General features: G+C 40.5%; 1 protein-coding gene across 1 annotated transcript in view; it reads right to left on the bottom strand.

Moving 5' to 3' along the window:
- Positions 1–19,422, bottom strand: part of LOC127657985 (zinc finger protein 236-like) — a 107,325-nt gene that overhangs the window by 32,795 nt on the left and 55,108 nt on the right. The window contains exons 14-21 of the mRNA XM_052147029.1: positions 18,558–18,709; positions 17,029–17,130; positions 16,440–16,576; positions 15,298–15,398; positions 2,978–3,129; positions 2,696–2,878; positions 2,177–2,468; positions 1,599–1,702 (exon numbers count right to left, since the gene is read on the bottom strand). Of these exons, the coding sequence (XP_052002989.1) occupies positions 1,599–1,702; positions 2,177–2,468; positions 2,696–2,878; positions 2,978–3,129; positions 15,298–15,398; positions 16,440–16,576; positions 17,029–17,130; positions 18,558–18,709 (1,223 nt within the window). The remainder of the gene's footprint in view (positions 1–1,598; positions 1,703–2,176; positions 2,469–2,695; positions 2,879–2,977; positions 3,130–15,297; positions 15,399–16,439; positions 16,577–17,028; positions 17,131–18,557; positions 18,710–19,422) is intronic.

Below are 19,422 nucleotides of genomic sequence, written 5' to 3'. Positions count from 1 at the left end.
GCTTGAGAAGTTGAGTAATTGCTTGAGAAGTTGAATAATTGTTTGAGAAGTTGAATAATTGCTTGAGAACATGAATAATTACTTGAGAAGTTGAATAATTGCTTGATAAGTTGAATAATTGCTTGATAAGTTGAATAATTGCTTGAGAAGTTGAGTAATTGCTTGAGAAGTTGAGTAATTGCTTGAGAAGTTGAATAATTGCTTGAGAAGTTGAATAATTACTTGAGAAGTTGAGTAATTGCTTGAGAAGTTGAGTAATTGCTTGAGAAGTTGAATAATTGCTTGAAAACAAGAATAATTGCTTGATAAGTTGAATAATTGCTTGATAACTTGAACGATTGCTTGAGAACTTGAACGATTGCTTGAGAACTTGAACGATTGCTTGAGAACTTGAACGATTGCTTGAGAACTTGAATAATTGCTTGGAAGGAACTTCGAACTTTGCTTAAAGCGATAGTTGACCCAATAATGAAAATTATCTCAACATTTATTCACCCTCATGCCATCTAAGATGTGGATGACTTTCATTCTTCTGCAGAACACAGAACACTTTAGAAGAATATTTCTGCTCCCTCACAATGCAAGTGAAGCACTCCAAAAAGCACTTAAAGTCAGCACAAAAGTAATCCATACGACACCAGTGGTTAAATGAATGTATTCAGAAGTGATATGACAGGTGTGTATGAGAAACATATACAATATTTATGTCCTTTTACTGTAAATTCATCTCTCTGTCCAGTAGGTGGCGATATGCATGAAATGAATCACCAAAAACTCTATTTTATAGGATTTATAGTAAAAGAATTACTTAAAAAATGTATCTGTTTCTCATCCACACCTATCTCTTCTGAAGATATGGATTTAATCACTGGAGTCATCTGGTTTACTTTTATGCTGCCTTTATATGCTTTTTGGAGCTTCAAATAAATATTCTTCTAAAAATCTTAATTTGTGTTCTGCAGAAGAAAGAAAGTCAAACACATCTGGGATGGAATGAGATAATTTTCAATATAGGGTGAACAGTCCATTTAAGAAATTAGTTAGTATTTGCCAAGAAAATTTGTAGGTCATATTTAACTTCAAATAAATATGAAAAAAAAGAGAGAAAAAAAAAAGAGAGAGAGAGAAAAAAAAAAGAAATTATTACCAAGATGCATCCGGACAGTTTACTTTATCTGCTTCCATTGTTTTCAATGATGTTTCACATTACCATAACACAGTCATCATTTTTCTGTTTACCAATAAAAAGTAAATGCTGTTGAACAGTTATTTTCTTAAATAAAATCAGCAACAACCATAATAAAAAAACTACTACAAAGGAGAACTATTACGATGAATAAATCCTTTACAATTGAAATGATATATAATTACATTTTTCATGTTATGTACTGTAGGTAAATATAGGCATAATTTTCTATAGGCAAAATATAATTTCTCATTTATTTCTTTTAATTTTGGACAGGTTTTGTGATAATTGCCCACTTATTTTCACAGGAAACTTCCCTGGTGGTAGTGATTACTGAAATGTTGTTATTGTGACACCCCTAAACACAGACAATCACACAGTGACATAAACTACATTCTTCTCTCAGACCCACCTGAGTGTGTCTTTATGTGACAGTCCAGTGTTGATTTCACAGTGAAACTCTTCCCACACTCGTCACACTTGTACGGTTTCTCGCCTGTATGTATCCGGATATGTCTACAAAATGGAAGAAGACAGTTTACACTCAGGCAACATATTCAGATGAGCAGTGCTACATTTTCTCCCACGAATCGCAGTCTGAGACGCATAGTGTATTGTGATCACTGCATGAACAGCCCCAAAACTGCCAGCTCTGAGATGAAAGGAGGTTGTTGTTCCAGTCTCATACATGCCCTGGTTCACTTTTCTCTCAAAGCACATCTCCTCAACGTACAAGACCTTCACTTGGCTCTTTAATAAGCGATGCTTGTCCTTTATGCAGATACACATTTAAGTCCTACCCATGGGCAGAAACTCTTGAAGTGCTTTTAAGTTTCCTGGGTTATTCTACACATTTGTAGTCTCCATAGGGTGTGACACATAATATACATAATTCATTTAACTTTAATAAGGCAGGTTCTAAGCATAAAAATGTATAGTAAATGAGCAGATGATTAATATTGAGGCAGGCTTGTGATAGCTCTTACACACCTGACCAGGTCGCTGGGCTTCTTGAAGCTCTTTGGGCAGTACTGACAGCGGTTAGCAAACTTGGGCTCCATGTTGAGATCAACACCTTTCTCTTTAACCTCACTGATCCGATCTCTTTCAGCGGCTGTCTGAGCCAGAACTTTCTCTGACAAAGACGCTTCATCCCCCGGGTCTCTCTTGGCCAGCTCTGCCGTCTGCTCCTCAGTTAGCGTGATGATGCCTGTGCGGTTCCTTTTAAACCCGGAGCGATCTGACCCATCATTCTCTTCGCCGGCCTCATCTACCTCCACAACTGAGATATCAATGATATGTGAACATCTAACAACAATATAACCACAATCCAACATCAAATGGCACAGAAAATAAGCATAAATACCCAAACAGTTTACATTTGAAATCGTCAAAAACATTAGGCTAGGTGTATTTAGCTTCCCAACGTAAAATCTCTGCATTTCGGTAGCATTAAACAGCAGATAGTTTAATAATGAGTAGGACGGGTCCTGGCTTAGTCTGACGTACCTCTGGGGCCTACAGCGTGCAGGACTTTCATGTGTTTCCTGCGCAGCATGACTGTACGGAAGCTCTCGTCACACATGGTGCACTTGAAGGGCTTTGTGTTCAGGTGAATGATCATGTGACGGTTCAGACTGCCATTAGTGGTGAAACAAGCATCACACATGTTACATTTATACGCCTTGACTCCTAAAGGAACAACCAGACATGAAGAGTAGAAATGAGAGTGAATATGATTGGAGAATGTTTCATCAGAACACTATGACGAGGTATAACCGTCAGGTTGACCTGTGTGTGTGTTGAGGTGAGATTTGAGCACTCCAGTGGACACAAAGCTCCGGCCACAGATGTTACAGCGGTACGGTTTTTCACCCGTGTGTGAGCGCACGTGCTGCTTCAAGTGACTGGACTTCTTAAAACTCTTATCACACATATTACACCTGAAAAAACACAAACTCAAATTAAACATGTCAACAATCAAACACATTTATCTTACGATTCACAGATCAGATTAAGAGTAGAAGCCACTAGGACACAAATGTAAGATTTAAGGAAATTTGGGACTATAAATCAATCCACTTTGTAACATTTAATTTTCATGATAACTTAAGATGTTTGCAGGGGAATTCACTAAGCATGTATTGCACCTTGTAAAAAAGCTGGTTAATTGCAAGGGCTTTCTGTGCTGGTTTGTGCATGATTCACTGAAGGATTTATGTAGATATAGCAACAGTACAAATGCGCCCATAAAATCGCTGCTGAATGCACTTTCCATGCACAATTTCCATCTTGCGGGACAATTCAGAGCGCTATATAGCAGAGGATGCAGCAGACCAGCATTATCTGACACCCTGCAGGGACTGTACATCTCAACTGTGATCCAGACACCTGGATAATCTCTTAAACATGCTGAAGGTATGTTTAAATATTGAAAATGCAGCACAATTTCAGGGCTGATTGCACCTGATAAAATAGATTGTGTGTGATTAGTGAATAAGATTAAGGTTTTTGGGCAGAAATACCCAACTGTTTAGTAAATTTGCTCGTATGTATGTTGCTCTGGGACATATTTCACCACAAAATCAAAAGGGTGAAAAAAAAAAAATAATAATATAACACTTTGCATAATACAAAGAAAGCCTATTTTTGGGACCACAAAGATGTGTTGCATTGTGACATGAGAATAAGGGAAAAAAATCTCATTATCATTATCATAACTCAAAACATTATAATGATATTATTCAAATGCAGTGTTTATTTTCTCTTTGATGAAAATGTTCCTTAAATTTAGTCAATGTGTCATCTTCATTAATTTTAGTCAATTTTACTTTGACTAACTTATAATAATATAATTAGGCTGACAATAATGTGCAAAATTAAAAATAAATGGCATTCAACTGATCACAATGTATAGTCAGGACATTAATAACATGAGAAATTACAATTTGAAAAAAATGTTCAGAACTTCTTAAACTACTTCAACGAGTTCTCATCAAAAAGTCCTCCACGTGCAGCAATGACAGCTTTGCAGATTCTTGTTATTCTAACTGTCAGATTATCCAGATACTCAGGCAACATTTCATCCCACACTTCCTTTACCACTTACCATAGATGTGACTGTCTTGTCAGGCACTTCTCACGTACCTTACAGTATAATGTCCAATATCTGTGTTTCTTTGTCCACTTTAACCTTTTCTTTTTGATTTCTGTTTCAAAAGTGGCTTTTTCTTTGCAATTCTTCCCATAAGGCCTGCACCCCTGAGTCTTCTCTTTTCTGTTGTACATGAAACTGGTGTTGAGCAGGTAGAATTCAATGAAGCTGTCAGCTGAGGACATGTGAGGTGTATATTCCTCAAACTAGAGACCCTGATGTACTTATCCTCTTGTTTAGTTGTATATCTGGCCTTCCATATCTCTTTCTGTCCTTGTTAGAGCCAGCTGTAGTGTATACCTTTGAATGAAATCTTCAGTTTTTGACAATTTCAAGCATTGAAAATCCTCAAAACAATGATTGACTGATGAGTTTCTAGAGAAAGCGGTTTATTTTTTTTTCTTCATTTTTGAGCTAATATTGTCCTTAAGACATGCCAATCTATGGTATACTGTGGCAACTCAAAAATTAACACAAAGACAATTTTAAGCTTCATTTAATGAACCAAATAGCTTTCAACTATGTTTGATATAATGGCAAGTAATTTTCTACTAACAAATTAGCAATTTAGCATGATTACTCAAGGATAAGGCTTTGGAGTGATGGCTGCTGGAAATGGGGCCTGTCTAGATTTGATAAAAAATTATAAAAAATTAGTCGTGTGGTGCCATGTGGGAGTCGGACGTGTGAACGGCGAGCTCTGCGCACTTCGCTAGCTTTTCATTCTTTTTGTATCATAAACCAATGAGATTCAATACACCCTGCTACATAACTGTTCTAAGAATTCAACATGTCAAAGAATTCAAAATTCTCAGGCTCTGGAGATATTAAAAGATACATGCTCAAGCTGACCCCAGACAGGGCCACAGACCAAGGACTCAATTTGGATGGTGCAGCGGGAGAAATTTAATGGCAACTGTCCAGCATGTCTGTAATGCTGGCGAAGGTTGTGGCGAACTTGGAGGAACTTGCAGTAATACGTCGATTGATTACTTCCATGGAGGCAAAATTCTTTGAGTCGGTTACAAGAATCAGGGAGGTCGAGAGACGGATCGATTATTTGGTGTCATTAGAGAAGGAATTAGCTGCCAATCCGCTAGTGTCCAAAGCAGATTTGGAATGCGTTTGGGAAAAGCTAGAAGACCTTGAGATTCGTAATTGGCGAAACAGCGTCCGAATTGTTGGAATTCCCGAGCATGAGGAAGGCCGAGATATCGTGAATTTCCTAGACAAGCTCTTCCCGAGTCTGCTTGACATAACAGGCCACAGGCTGGAGATTGAACGAGCTCACAGAAACCCGGTTCAGTGTTCCGATGAGGGAGACATGCCCCGATCAAATCTGGTCAAATTTCTGAGATCATCCGATAAAGATCTTGTGTTACGACAGGCAAGGATTAAAGAATGGCTTTCCTGAGAGAGTCACAGAATTTTCTTGTCCCCAGACTTTGCAAATTCGACAAGAGAGAATCGTGATCGATTCAAGGAATGCAAGAAACACTTACATCAACTGAAGATCGCCTTGAAATAAAATAGACACTAAGGATAGACGCAAAGTATTTACATGTCCCCAGCAAGCATTGTCTTTCATAGAGACAATGGGGTGAGTAGCCATTTGGTGATTTTCATGTTGCCTCCAAGTGAGCTCGACTCGCTGAACATAAACTTGACTGTCCTAGGAAGCTTAGTGCCTTTTTGTGTTGGTTCTGCCTAGCGGCTGGAGTTAATTTTGTAGAATAACACTCCTTCAAGAAACTTTTGCATCAATGGAGGGTCGCTTTTGAACTGATGGTTCCGGCCAAATTGAGAATGGATCCCAAGGATAGCCGCAGGGTATTTGCATGCCCACAGCAAGCGATGTCTTTCATAAAAATGGGTGCCGAGACACGGGGGTATTCCAGGATGCCGCCGGTAGAGGAGACACTTGCGGGTTATCTCTCGCCTGGCTCGGCATCATCTCTTAAGAGACCCACTCTCCCCACAAAGCCGTGCAGGACCACCTCCACGCTTGTGGGAAAAGCTTATCAGGTACCAGGTCAGGCTGGTGCTGCCCTGCACACTACGGCAGTGTTGCAGGCATACCAGGCTGACCTGCTGAAGGACTTGAGTGCGGGCAGTACGGTCGACGAAGAGGCTTTCGCCGTGCCACAGATTTGTCTCTCCGGGCGACCAAAAAGATGGCCCGCGCCATTGGTCGGTGTATGTCTGCTTTGATCACAACAGAAAGACACTTCTGGCTAAACCTTTTGGGTATCCAAGATATGGACCGTGCGTTCCTCCTCGATGCCCCGGTTTCGCCTTCTGGCCTATTTGGTGACGCCATGAACACTGTTATCACCAGGTTCCAGGATGCAAAAAGCCATGAGAAAGCCTTCGGGCAATTCCTCCCTCGCCGCACTCAGGGAGAGGGGCCGCCGGCCACCCAGCCCCACCCCGGTCCTTCTAGAAGGGAGGCTCAAAAACAGAGCGTATCGTATAGAGTTCACCCTTGCAGAGACTGGGGACCGGCTCGTCGCCCTCAGCAGCCCCCAAAGCAAGACTTCAGGACCATCATCTCTAAGAAGAGAAAGCCCTGACGGTCTTGCGCCCAGCTGTGGGAGTAGCCCCCCCTTGAGACAGGTTGTGTAAAACATCCACCTATACCCTCCAGATACCCCCACGAAACCGCTTCATTCCCGCTGTCTCTTGGGTGTTCCGTTGCTTCCTGCTGTAACCCAAGACGTGGGACACTCGACATCACTCGACAGTGATACTTCCTGGTCCCCAAGAAGGATGGAGGGTTGCGTCTGATTTTAGACCTTCGAGGCTTGAATCGCTCAGAGGGCGTTCAAGTTCAAGATGCTAACTGTCAAGACGGTTGTGTCCTAAATCCAACATCGCGATTGGTTGGTCATGGATGCGCAGTTTCATATAGAAAGTCTGCCACAACACAGGAAGTTCATGAGGTTCGCTTTCAGGGGCGAAGCTTTACAATATCGGGTTCTTCCATTCGGTCTAGTTGTGGCTCAAAGCCAGAGGATTTCATCCAAGGGCCAGTCCCCTTAGGCTGATAAGGGTTACGCGCTGCATGCTACGTACCCTTTCTATGTTCCTCACTTTGGGTCCCACTCTAGGTGCGTCTTGCTTTCACAGGTTGCTAATGACAGACGCCTCCCTGACGGGCTGGGGAGCGGTCTTAAGTGGTCGTCCAGCTCAAGGGGAATGGGAGGGTCGTCAGCTCGATTGTTACATCAACTGTCTCGAGTTGACGGCTGTATTTCTGGCCCTGAAATACTTCCTCCAGAGGCTGCCATGCTTTGGTGCGGGTGGACAACACAGCGGTAGCCTCTTACATAAACCATCAAGGAGGTATACGTTCCCGCCAGCTGAACAGATTGACACGGCAGTTTCTCCTTTGGGCCCAGGGCAAGCTCCTGTCAATCAGGGCAGTTTATATCCCTGGATGCCTGAATGTGGGAGCAGATTTACTGTCCATATGAAAAATGCTGACGGGGGAGTGGAAACTCCACCCCAAGGTAGTGAAACAAATCTGGTTGAGATTTTACAGAACATAAGTGGACCTCTTCACCTCCCAACAGACAGCGCAATGTCCCCTCTACTTCTCTCTGAGTCACCCAGCCCCCCTGAGTCTGGACGCGATGGCGCATACATGGCCCATAATGTGCCTGACCAGAGTTCGCCAGCAAGGGTCTTGCCACTTACTGGTATGGTTCTCGGAGATAATGTCTCTCCTTGACGGCTCGCCTTGGGCGATTCCGGACAGGAGGGACTTTCTGTCTTAGGCTATGATATTTCATACCCGGCCCGAGCTGTGGAACCTTCATGTTTGACCCCTGAAGGGTACCAACTGAGGGACACTGGGCTTTCACCTGAAGTTATCAAGACCATTCTAAGTGCTAGGGCTCCCTCTACTAGAAGTTATGCCAATAAATGGGGTATCTTTGAAAGATGGTGCACTGCAGATAATGCAGATCCAGTTAACTGCCAGATTGCTTCAGTTCTGGATTTGATCTGCAGAAAAAATTATCAGCAGGCACATGCCCCGCCACTCTCAAGGTTTATGTGGCTTGCCACGCCTTCATTGACGGGATGCCGTTGGGGAAACATCCCCTGCTCGCTTGCTTCGTTCGTGGAGCTATGCATTGAGACCTCCTGCTAGGACCAGGATCCCTTCATGGAACTAAGCAATAGTGCTTGAGGGTCTGGTTGAGACCCCCTTCGAACCTCTAGAGTCAGCGTCTGATAAACTTCTGACTCTCAAGATGGTTTTTCTTATGGCAATTACTTCTCTAAAAAGAATTGGGGATCTGCAGGCTCTGTCTGTCTTGCCAGCCTGCTTATATTTTGCCCCAGGAATGGCTAAAGACATTTTGCACCCTCATCCTGACTACCTGCCTAAGGTTCCTTTCCCGACCTTACATCCGGTCACTCTCGAAGCCTTCTGCTTCCTGCCGTTTACAACGCCGGAGCAGGAAAGACTTCAATGACTATGTCCAGTCCGAGCCCTTCAGTCTTATGTTCACCTCACTAGCCAGTGGCGTAAGTCAGGGCAACTATTCGTTTATCATGGGGGCTGTAACAAAGGGGCGGCCGCCACCAAGCAAACAATGTCACATTGGGTGAGGGATGCTATTGCCCTGGCCTACGAGGAGCGCGGTCAAGCTTCGCCAGTAGGTATCAGGGCTCACTCTACCAGAGGAGACACCTCCTCTAAAGCTTTGGCCAGAGGTGTCCCTCTACAACATGTTTGTAATGCGGTGGGCTGGTCCTCTCCGCACATTCATAAGATTCAATAGTTTGGATGTTTATGCCATTTCGGGCTCTTACGTCCTTGATTCAACATCACAAGCTCATGTCTGAGACATCTGGCGCTCTTATGAGCACAACTACACAACCGTATGGGGTCCGGTGTGCGGCGGCGAGGGTATTCTCGTTCCCAAAGCGCTAAATCAGCGCAGCATCAAAGTGTAGCTTTTTGATAGGGAATGTCTCGGGTTACTTAACTGTAACCCCTGTTCCCTGATAAATGCGGAACAAGATACTGCGCTTCATTGCCGCACTGAGGATGCCCCAGGACTGCTCTTCAGACAAAATACCTGACGAAGCAACTGTGACGCATCTATTTATAGCCGTGCTACAGGTGCATCCTGATGATGTCACCAGCAGAGGCTATAAATTCTAGTCAATTTCATTGACGTGTTGCACACATATTTACAGCTGGTCACTCCTAAATCAGCGCAGCATCTCGTTCCGCTTTTTATCAGGGAACAAGGGTTACAGTTAAGTTACCCGAGACATTCTTTTTTTAAACAAACTCCAGCCAATAGGCAGAATAAACACAGAGTATAGTGTTGTCACGGTACCAAAATTTCAGTAGTCGGTACCAATACCAGTGAAATTTCACGGTACTGGATACCATTTTCCATACCAAAGCAAAACACAAAAACAGGTTACTGAACAACACTCTTTTAATAACAAAGTCTACAAAACATTAGCAGCAGAACTAAGAACAAAAATATGCCATTGAGCAACACTTTAATTTAAATATATAATTTTTTTATTATAACAAAACTGAACAATGTATGCTTAAAGTATTTTTGAACACTTATATAAGATTTGCTTCAACTTTTGCAACTTTTAATTTAAGTTTTTACCAAGTACTAAAAAACAAAACCTAAATAAACAAGCATACAATAGAATGAATAAAAAAACATTTCCAAACTAATGTGCAAAGCGCTCTCTTATTAATAAAGCTGCATATTGCAAATTTTCTTCATGATAAGAAATGCATAGTGACATATATATAGATATTATGATTAAATAAGTCGCAAGCAATCGCGTTCTAATCTAGCTGCATTTGGCGTGCGCGCACGAGGGATGAGTTCCCAGAGGCAGAGTCTCTCTCAGCCGGGTGCAGTTTCAATCTCTCCCCCTTAGATCGGGACATTCGCGCAACTTATAGAAGAGGCACCGACCACACAGAGAAATGCCAGTTTCTGAGTTTACAGTTTTACATGATCTGCTTCTGTATTATTTGAACTTTAATAAAGCAATAATGCATCAATCTTTTGCTTGTTGTGAGTGTTCGAAAATTCCTGCCTCTGCATGTGTACCGGGAAGACCCGGTACTCGGTACCCCGGTACCTTCAGAAATTCTGGTATCGTAAATAATACTTCGTACTGGGGTACCGGTATTTTTGACAACACTAACAGAGTATATTCTGTTATGTAATTTTGCCTCACAACATTTGTATAGAAGCACCGGACTTGAGCAATCTGATAGCAGAGTTATAGCGGGGGCTGTCATAGGCGTATGTGGATGTTTGAGTTTAGAGTGATGGAATCTGGTTGGTGCTGTCATGCACGGGATTAATGTGAACGTTTTTATTTTTCTGTTTGTTTGGCTTGGGGGAAGTTCAGGGTTTGATTGTTGCACTAATGTTGGAATGTGGTCTTTATAATCTTGTTTTTGACACACAATAAAAAAAATTCTAATATGTCAAAATGTCAAATGTTAATGTGAGTGGATTGTGTCTCCACGTGGAATGTAAATGGGTTGGGGCACCCCATAAAAAGAATGAAGGCCATTTCTTTTCTTAAACGTTGTTTCTTCAAGCAATGCATCTTTCCCCACAGGAAGCTGAAAATTTTGGTAAGATATGGGGTGAACATGTTTTCTTTAGTGCTGGCTCAAGTAAAAGCAAGGGAGTCATTACACTGATAAGTAAGCATCTACATTTCAAATATCTCAAACAGATTAAAGATAAATTAAGAAGAGCCATTATTGTTTTAGCAGAAATTCAGGGGCAAAGGTTGATTTTGGCTAATATTTACACACATAACGCTGATTTTCAGGGCTTTTTTACAGATCTTGAAGGGATGTTGCAAGCCGCTGGCACCCCTCGTGATATAATATTGGGAGGAGACTTTAATTTATTGATGGACTCATATTGAATCATATTGAAGCAAAAGTGTGTAAGCCCCCTAAAGCAACACTGACACTTCTCAGAATGTGCAAAAATCTTGGTCTTGCAGATATTTTGAGACTTTTGAAACCATCTGGGAGGGACTATTAATTTTTTTCATCAGTCCATAAGATTTATTCTACAATAGATAATTTAGAGAAGTCCCTTATTTCAGCTGTTGATTGCTCAACTGGAAACATCTTAGTCTCAGATCACGCCCTGGTGAGTTTGGAGATGTTGCCACATATGGAGTAAAATAAATCATATACTTGGCACTTTAATGTATCCCTTTTGCAAAATCCTGAATTCCAACAAATGTTAAAGGCTGAAATCAATATTTATATGGAGACTAACTGGTCCTCAGTATCTTCTGTGGGCATGGCTTGGAGGCAGTTAAGGTGGTTCTTAGGGGTCGGATCATACAGTATGCCTCATTCATCCAAAAATCTAAAGCAGAGAACTGACCCAATTGAAATACAGATAAAATACTAGTTTGTTGTGGAAAGTGGAGTTTTGGTTATTCAGGGCAAGACAGTCATACTTTGAGCAGGGGGGACAAAGTAGGAAAGCTTTTGGCTAGATATATAAAGCAGAGAGAGTCTTTTTCTACCATTCCCTCTGTGAAATCTGCTGGTGGTGAAATATTTACCTCAGCCATTGATATTAATAATGCTTTTAAAGAGTTCTATTTTGATCTCTATAGTTCCACGTCTTCGTCTACTGATGAGAATATTAGAAACATTGTGGAACCTCTAGAACTCATTTATAGACACCCTGTAATGGCATTTTAATGGCATTCAGAGTAGATTATTTTACTCTGGATAGGGGCAACCAGCAGGGTTATTGTTCTGTCTTGCCATGGAACCATTAGCAATAAGAAAGGAGGATGATTTTCCAGGGGTGATGGCGGGAGGTATGGAGGTAAGAATTACTCCCTGTTTGCCTTGCCTCCACAGGATTATTAATTCCTTTTCAAAATTATCAGGATACAGAGTCAATTTGTCTAAATCTGAGGCTTTGTCTCTGATGGTGTACTGCCCAGTGATGGCTTTCCAGCCGGGTACCTTTCAGTGGCCCAAACAGGACATTGAATATTTGGGTATTTTATTCCCAGCAAATTTGTCTGATTTAGTTAGATTTGTCTGTAGAGCCAATTCTGACCCTTTAATAAAAAGGTTATTGAGCGATGTGGGCAGGTGGGCTTCATTACATTTATCTATGATTGGGAAGGTTAATGTTATTAAAATCCAAAATCCAACTACCTGCTACAGTCACTCTATATAGATGTCTCTCTTATTTCAAGCAATTTGAGAGCATAGTGAAGTCTTTCATTTGGAATGGTAATAGCATCCCAGATTAACAAAGGAGGGCTAGGCCTACCCAAGATTTTGTTTTATTATTATGCATTCGGTCTCAGGCATTTGGCTCATTGGTCACTTCCACCTGAAAGAGCCTCTCCATGGTTTTGTATTGAACAGGAAGTTCTTGCCCCTAATTTGCCATTGCAAAGCCTTTCAATCATCATGTTTAATTAGGATATTTATCTAAATGTTGCCTCAAGCTTATGGGTGAACACCAAATTACGTATTAATAAGTCCCCTTTCTGCTGGTCAGAAAGTATTGTGGGGGGGGGGGGGGTTACTACACTCAGTGACCTATATGAGAGTAGTGTTGAGGTCCTTTGAAAATTTTGGGATCCCCAGATATCAGTTTTTTTAAGTATCTACAGCTGTGCCACTTGCTCTTTACTATTTTTGGGAATAGCATACACACCCCTAAAGTGGCAGATACTATGAGAGTGATGAAAATTGCTTTTGGAAAAGGTCATGAAGCATCGGTGTATTACTCCCTGTTAATTCAAAGTCTGGGGGATGGAGCCTCAACCACTGGAGAAATGGGATATTTAAACTTGGAGGAGGGAGAGTGGGCTAGGATTCTAAAAACATCAAGTCTGCATCTAGAGACGCAAGGGTGCGCCTTATGCAATTCAAGATTTTAATTCTGTTCTATTGGACCCACTCTAGCCTGAATAGGCTTGGTCTTAAAGACACACCCACCTACTGGCGATGCCTATCAGAGGATGGAGACATAAACCATGTTTATGGTGTGCGATGTATTGGGCACTCGGGTATCATTTTGCCCCAGACTCTGTATTTTGGTCGATGGGTCGGTCATCGATATTGAAAATAGACACATAAAAAGTTGGGTCAAAAGTTGGTAACCAGTGTCATGATTGCCAGGCAGTTAATTTTAAGGGGCTGGAGGTCGGCTGGAGCACCCTCTTTTCAGGAGTGGTGCTCGGAGTTGGGAAGGGTGGCAGCCTTTGAAGAGGCGTCATTTAGAAGAATGGGGAAGTATAGCTTGTTTGTGGAGAAATGGGGTGGGTATATGTAATTTATGGATGTGTGGGTTACTATTATTATTTTTTTATTGTTTATTCTGTGTGTGTGTGTGTGTGTCTATATCATTTATGACCTCTGGCATGTTGTTGGGGCCAGAGTGGGATTGGGGATTGGGAAGGGTATAATGGGGGTTAATGTTGATTCTGTGTATATATGTTTTGCTTTTCTATGTTCATTTATGTGAATCAATAAAAAATTGTTAATCTGAAAAATAAAAAAGAGAAATGACTTTGTTCAAATAGTGATGGTGCTGTTTTTTTTCAGGATATCAGTAATATTCTGACTATACTTTGTGATCAGTTGAATGCCACTTTGGAAATAACTTGAATTAAAATACCAATTTCCTTCCAAAATTGCAAAATCTGTACATTATTCCAAACTTTTGTCGGCTAGTGTGTATATATATATATATATATATATATATATATATATATATATATATATATATATATATATACAGTATATACCAACAAGCCACAACTTTAAAACCACTTGCCTAATATTGTGTAGGTCCCCCTCATGCTGATAAAACAGTGCTAAGCCGAATCTCAGAATAGCATTCTGAGATGATATTCTTCTCACGACAATTGTACAGAGTGGTTATCCCAGCGGTTAATCCCAGGAGATCAGTAGTTACAGAAAAACTGTAACCATCTGGCACCAACAATCAAGCCATGATCCAAATAACAGAGATCAAATTTTTTCCCAATTCTGATGGTTGATGTGAACATTAACTGAAGCTCCTGACCTGTATCTGCATGATTTTATGCACTGCACTACTGCCACAGGATTGGCTGATTAGATAATCGCATGGATGTTTGTTGGTGCCAGGTGGGCTGGTTTGAGTATTTCTGTAACTGCTGATCTACTTTCACACACAACAGTCTCTAGAATTTACTTCAAATGGTGCCAAAAACAAAAAACATCAAGTGAGAAGCAGTTCTACAAATGGAAATGTCTTGTTTATGAGATAGGTCAACAGAGAATGACCAGATTGGTTTGAACTGATAAAGTCTACGGTAACTCAGATAACCACTCTGTACAATTGTGTTAAGAATATAATCTCTGAATGTTATTCTGAGATACGGGTTGGCACTGTTTGGTGACACGAGGGGGTTTATAATGTCAAATCAGAAAAATAAGACAAAAAGTCATTAAAATCACTCATTGTGATTTTCTCAAAAATTATCATAAATCTATATAATTAAAAATGTTGAAAATGTTTCTTTAAAATGATACCAAACACTTGACCCTCCTTGTTGTTTTTGTTGTTGTTTTTAGCCTTTAATTTTGTGTTTTACACTGAAACAGGAATTCTTTAAAATGGTTTGATTATCATCATAGTGTCTTTTTCGTCTCGTCCTTGTTAAAGTTGATAAATAAAATACAAAAAAACCTTCTTCAACAAACTTTTTCATTAGTAGTTTCCTTGATGAGATTAAAACTGCTCAAATGTACATTTGTAAGGAACAATTACTAAATAACAATTACTAAATCTTAGTGTACATGAACACATACATGGTGGAATTGAAAGCTGATAGTGTGTGTGTGGTGTAAAGTTGTCCGTGCAGTGTTTGAGCTGTGTGAACTCACTGATAAACTCTCTTGTTGTTGTCATCCTCGTCCTGGAAATCTTGTGTCTGGATGGACAGTGGCAGATCACCCTGACTGGCTTCCTGCAGTAAACCACTCGTCTACACGTTACAAAAACATGCCATTACATTTCACTTTGGTTGGATGTTTCTTTCATCACACAAAACTCTTCAAAAGTATTGTGGTACTGTTTAGGGGGGAAAAGGCCACTTATTGCAGGATGATGGCTTTACATTTTTACAAGCAAATGTATTCAAGCAATGAGGAAGGTCATCTGTGACAGAAGTCCCATGTAAATAACTTGTAATAATGTTGACTTCAAGGTATTTTTAAAAAGTATGATGGTATTAGCATTGTGCATGTCCAAAAAAACAAGGTAATACCACAATGCTTTTTGGCATTTAACAAGGGTGACAACTTTCTCTTTTCAATGTATAGATCTATAGTGCTTTTCACACTGCGCTTAACCCCAGGTTATCGTCTCTTTAAAAGCAATGTTTCACACTTGTCATTTTGAAATGGGGTTAGCAAATCCTGCACCAGAGTAGCATCGGGACCATTTTTTATTGCGGTACCAAACGTATACAGTGGGCTTACCTCACCATGCGGTGTTGCAATGTGTTAGAAAGTTGTTTATCAATAGACAACCAATCATATAATGCCTCTGTGCTTACCTCATTTAATATTCACACGCATTGTACAGTCTCAAAAACTATCACACACTGTTTACTTTCTCCGTCTGAGGGACACCAGTCAACTGTCGAACAGTGATGACTGGCATGATAAAGAGATGGTATTCCTTTTGCGTGTGTTTTTGTAGTATATTTCAGAAGACCAAAGACAAACAGAGCTGATTTGCTTGATGATATTTCCACAGAAGAGCAACTCCACTGACAGGTTGCATGTCCATCCTGAGCTGTATTGGGCCAATAATTGTTTCCGACATCGCAAACATGCAAATAAGAGCGTTAACCCAAGGTTTACAAATGTACAGTGTGAAACATCAGAACTTGAATACCCAGGATTAATTATTAACCCAGAGAAAAGAATGAACAGGATGAAACAGGATCCCATTTAACCAGGGTTGAGAATGACCTTGTGTATTTGTGTGTCATGTAATAGTGGGGTGTCTTAGTGTTTACCTCAGTGTGTGTGTCGTGCAGTAGTGGAGGGTGGTAGCTGGATGTGAGGGCTTGTGACTCTAGTGTACTTGAGTCCTGAAGCTGCTGAACCGAAGAGAAATGAGACTGCTGAGTGAACCCATCAGAGATAGTGAAACCTGTGAAAGAGAAAACACACAATGCCCACCTTTCAAAGAACAATCTTTCAGGTACTACACGGTCTTTGGTTTCCCAGCATCTTCATTAGATTTGAGCTCTTCCCAACAGTGGCTATGCAATATGATGCCGAGATCCAACTGTGACACTTAAGACAATTGAGCGACTAGTACACAACTATTACTAAAAGGTGCTAAATTAATTACTGCTGCTCAAGAAAGCAACACACAATATAAAGAACCAAGAGAATGTAAACTTTTGAACAGGATGATTTGCGTACATTGTTATTATTTTGTCTTCTGGGGTATATGTAAATATCTGTTATGTAGCTTCTGAAGGGCAATAATAAATACAAAATTATATATTATATATTTTTATCAATTCTGCATAGGGGTATGCAAACTTTTGCCCTCAACTGTGTAACATTGTGCTATTTGAGCAGAGAGTGTGTTACCTTGTGTGAGTGCGGGCTGCTCATACGTGGGCTGTGGCAGCGCTGGCGTGTCATACTGACTCATGTGTTGTGGCAGAGTATGCTGCGTGCTCACAAACGATTCTGTGGATAAACAATGTTTTAATCATTAATTACAGACTGCCTTACATCAAAACCATCCGAGATCATAATACACAAACCATTCTGTGCAAATGAATATTTCTTTGAAGTTGATTCTCTGCCAAACACACTGAATGTGTCAAGAAACACTAATTAGAAGTCGACCAATATATTACTGAGGATAATATATCAGCCAATTTTTGGTATTTTTAAATGAATCGGTATCAGCTGGCATACAGTACTGTGCAATAGTTTTAGGCACTTGTGAAAAATGTTGCATAGTGAGGATGTCTTAAATAATGTCAAAAATAATGACTTAAATAGTTTTCATTTATTACTTAAATGTTATACAAAGTTCAGTAAACATAAAAAATTTAAGCTAAATAAATATTCGGTGTGACCAACTTTGCCTTTAAAACAGCACCAATTCTCCTACTTACACCTGGACAGTTTCTCTTGGTGTTTGTGTGTTTTCTCTTTCACAGGTTTCACTATCTCTGATGGGTTCACTCAGCAGTCTCATTTCTCTTCAGTTCAGCAGCTTCAGGACTCAAGTAAACTAGAATCAACAAGCCCTCACGTCAAGCTACCACCCTCCACTACTGCACGATACAATGCTCATGGGATTGTAGTTTGTACCCTCGTGAAAGACGATAAGGACACAGCCTTGTACCTTTGTCTTTTTGTCTCAAAACAAAGTTTGTGATGTTGTGATTCACCTAGGAGCTGGCTGGTTTGGTTCATATAACTCTTTTATGGTGGATTTTATGAAAAGCCTATGCAAAATTTGAATGGGAAAAATTCAGACGCTGAATAAGTGGGCGGGGCAATGTTGCACTCTATTGCAATCTCGTAATTACAGCAATTCCGACACTATGTAAACGCAGCATTAGGCCACGTCCACACTAATACATTTTCATCTGAAAATTGATTAATTTAGCTATATTTATGCATGTTTTAGAAAAAGATGAAGTTAGGAAACTGAAAACTGAGTTTTAAAACTTAAACTTCTTAGTGTGAACATGGTTTTAGTAGAACAGCACTGGGACACTTGACTGTTTGTATCACTCCACTTGGTGTTCGCTGCTTTGGCTTCTTTTGGCAGTATTTCGGTTGGAAGAAATAAAGTAAACAAAATACTTAAAAGTGATTAAATATTTACTTGTTTATAGAACAGTGGTATAAAGGCAATATCACACCTATATAATATGTTGTAGCTAATATGGTGCCTTGTGCCTATAGGCAAATCACAGCCATGCTGATATTGTGATATTGCCTGCACCTGGACACGTCATCAGTGATGTAAAATGAGGTCATGATACATGTATGTTAATAGCTAATTTCAGCTGCTAAATTATGCTTGGGTACGTTTAAGATAGCTTTTACAAAAATGTATATTTCAGGAACTCTTGAGTGTGCATCTTTCTCACCCGTGTCCTGCAGGGCATCCTCCTCCAGTGCAGTGGGTAGTGCCACCTGCTGACCATCTCCCACCACCTCCAGCAAGTTCTGTGTGTCAGCGGCCGGCGGCTGCATGTCGTCGGAGCTCTGCTGCTGCTGCAGCTGCTGTGCCAGCTCATATCTGATACCAAACACAAGCACTCCATCTATGAGGTTCTGAATGCTGATATGACATACATAACAGCATACGCTTAATGAAATTAACACCAGTTGTGAAATTAGAAATTAACACCAGTCGTGTCTAATTTCTTTTACAGTGTTTATTTTATTTTTTATTTTTTTAAATGAGCATTATAATCATTTAGAGACATCAATGCAATGATAAATCAAGAATGTTTAGGCCAGACACAATCTGAATTTTGGGGATTTTCAGTGCTGATTTTGTTGGAAAATCTGCTAAATTTTGCAGAATGAATTTCAACATGGTAAACTGAGTTGAGAGTACTATGTTTTTGTTTTTGCAGGATTCTGCGTGCAGAGATTCTGTATGGCTGTCAGTAACTAAAAAGTGAGTTTAGCACAGCCCTAAAGGCTGCACAGCTGACTGCATTCAAACAAAATCATGATATGGTGTTGCATGATAACTAAATTGCAAAAGGCTGCGATGTAGATTATGGAGTGCTTTCACCGCTTTCTTCAGAGTGAAGGAGTGGCCCTCCAGTGCAGTAATATGAGATTATAAATGTGTTTATCTCACGCAGTTCCCCATTTAATCAAAACGGTCCCTTCCCCAATGTTAGATAAAAATGCATTAAACTTGAACCCCGTCACAGATTAAATCAGTATTTAGCACTCTATCTGAATCCTCATGGTAAAGGAATGGAGGACCAACGT

Source organism: Xyrauchen texanus, chromosome 17 (assembly GCF_025860055.1).
Source record: "Xyrauchen texanus isolate HMW12.3.18 chromosome 17, RBS_HiC_50CHRs, whole genome shotgun sequence".
Taxonomy (NCBI): domain Eukaryota; kingdom Metazoa; phylum Chordata; class Actinopteri; order Cypriniformes; family Catostomidae; genus Xyrauchen; species Xyrauchen texanus.
The sequence above is the reverse complement of the archived record's forward strand: the minus strand, read 5'-3'. Positions and strand labels throughout refer to the sequence as shown.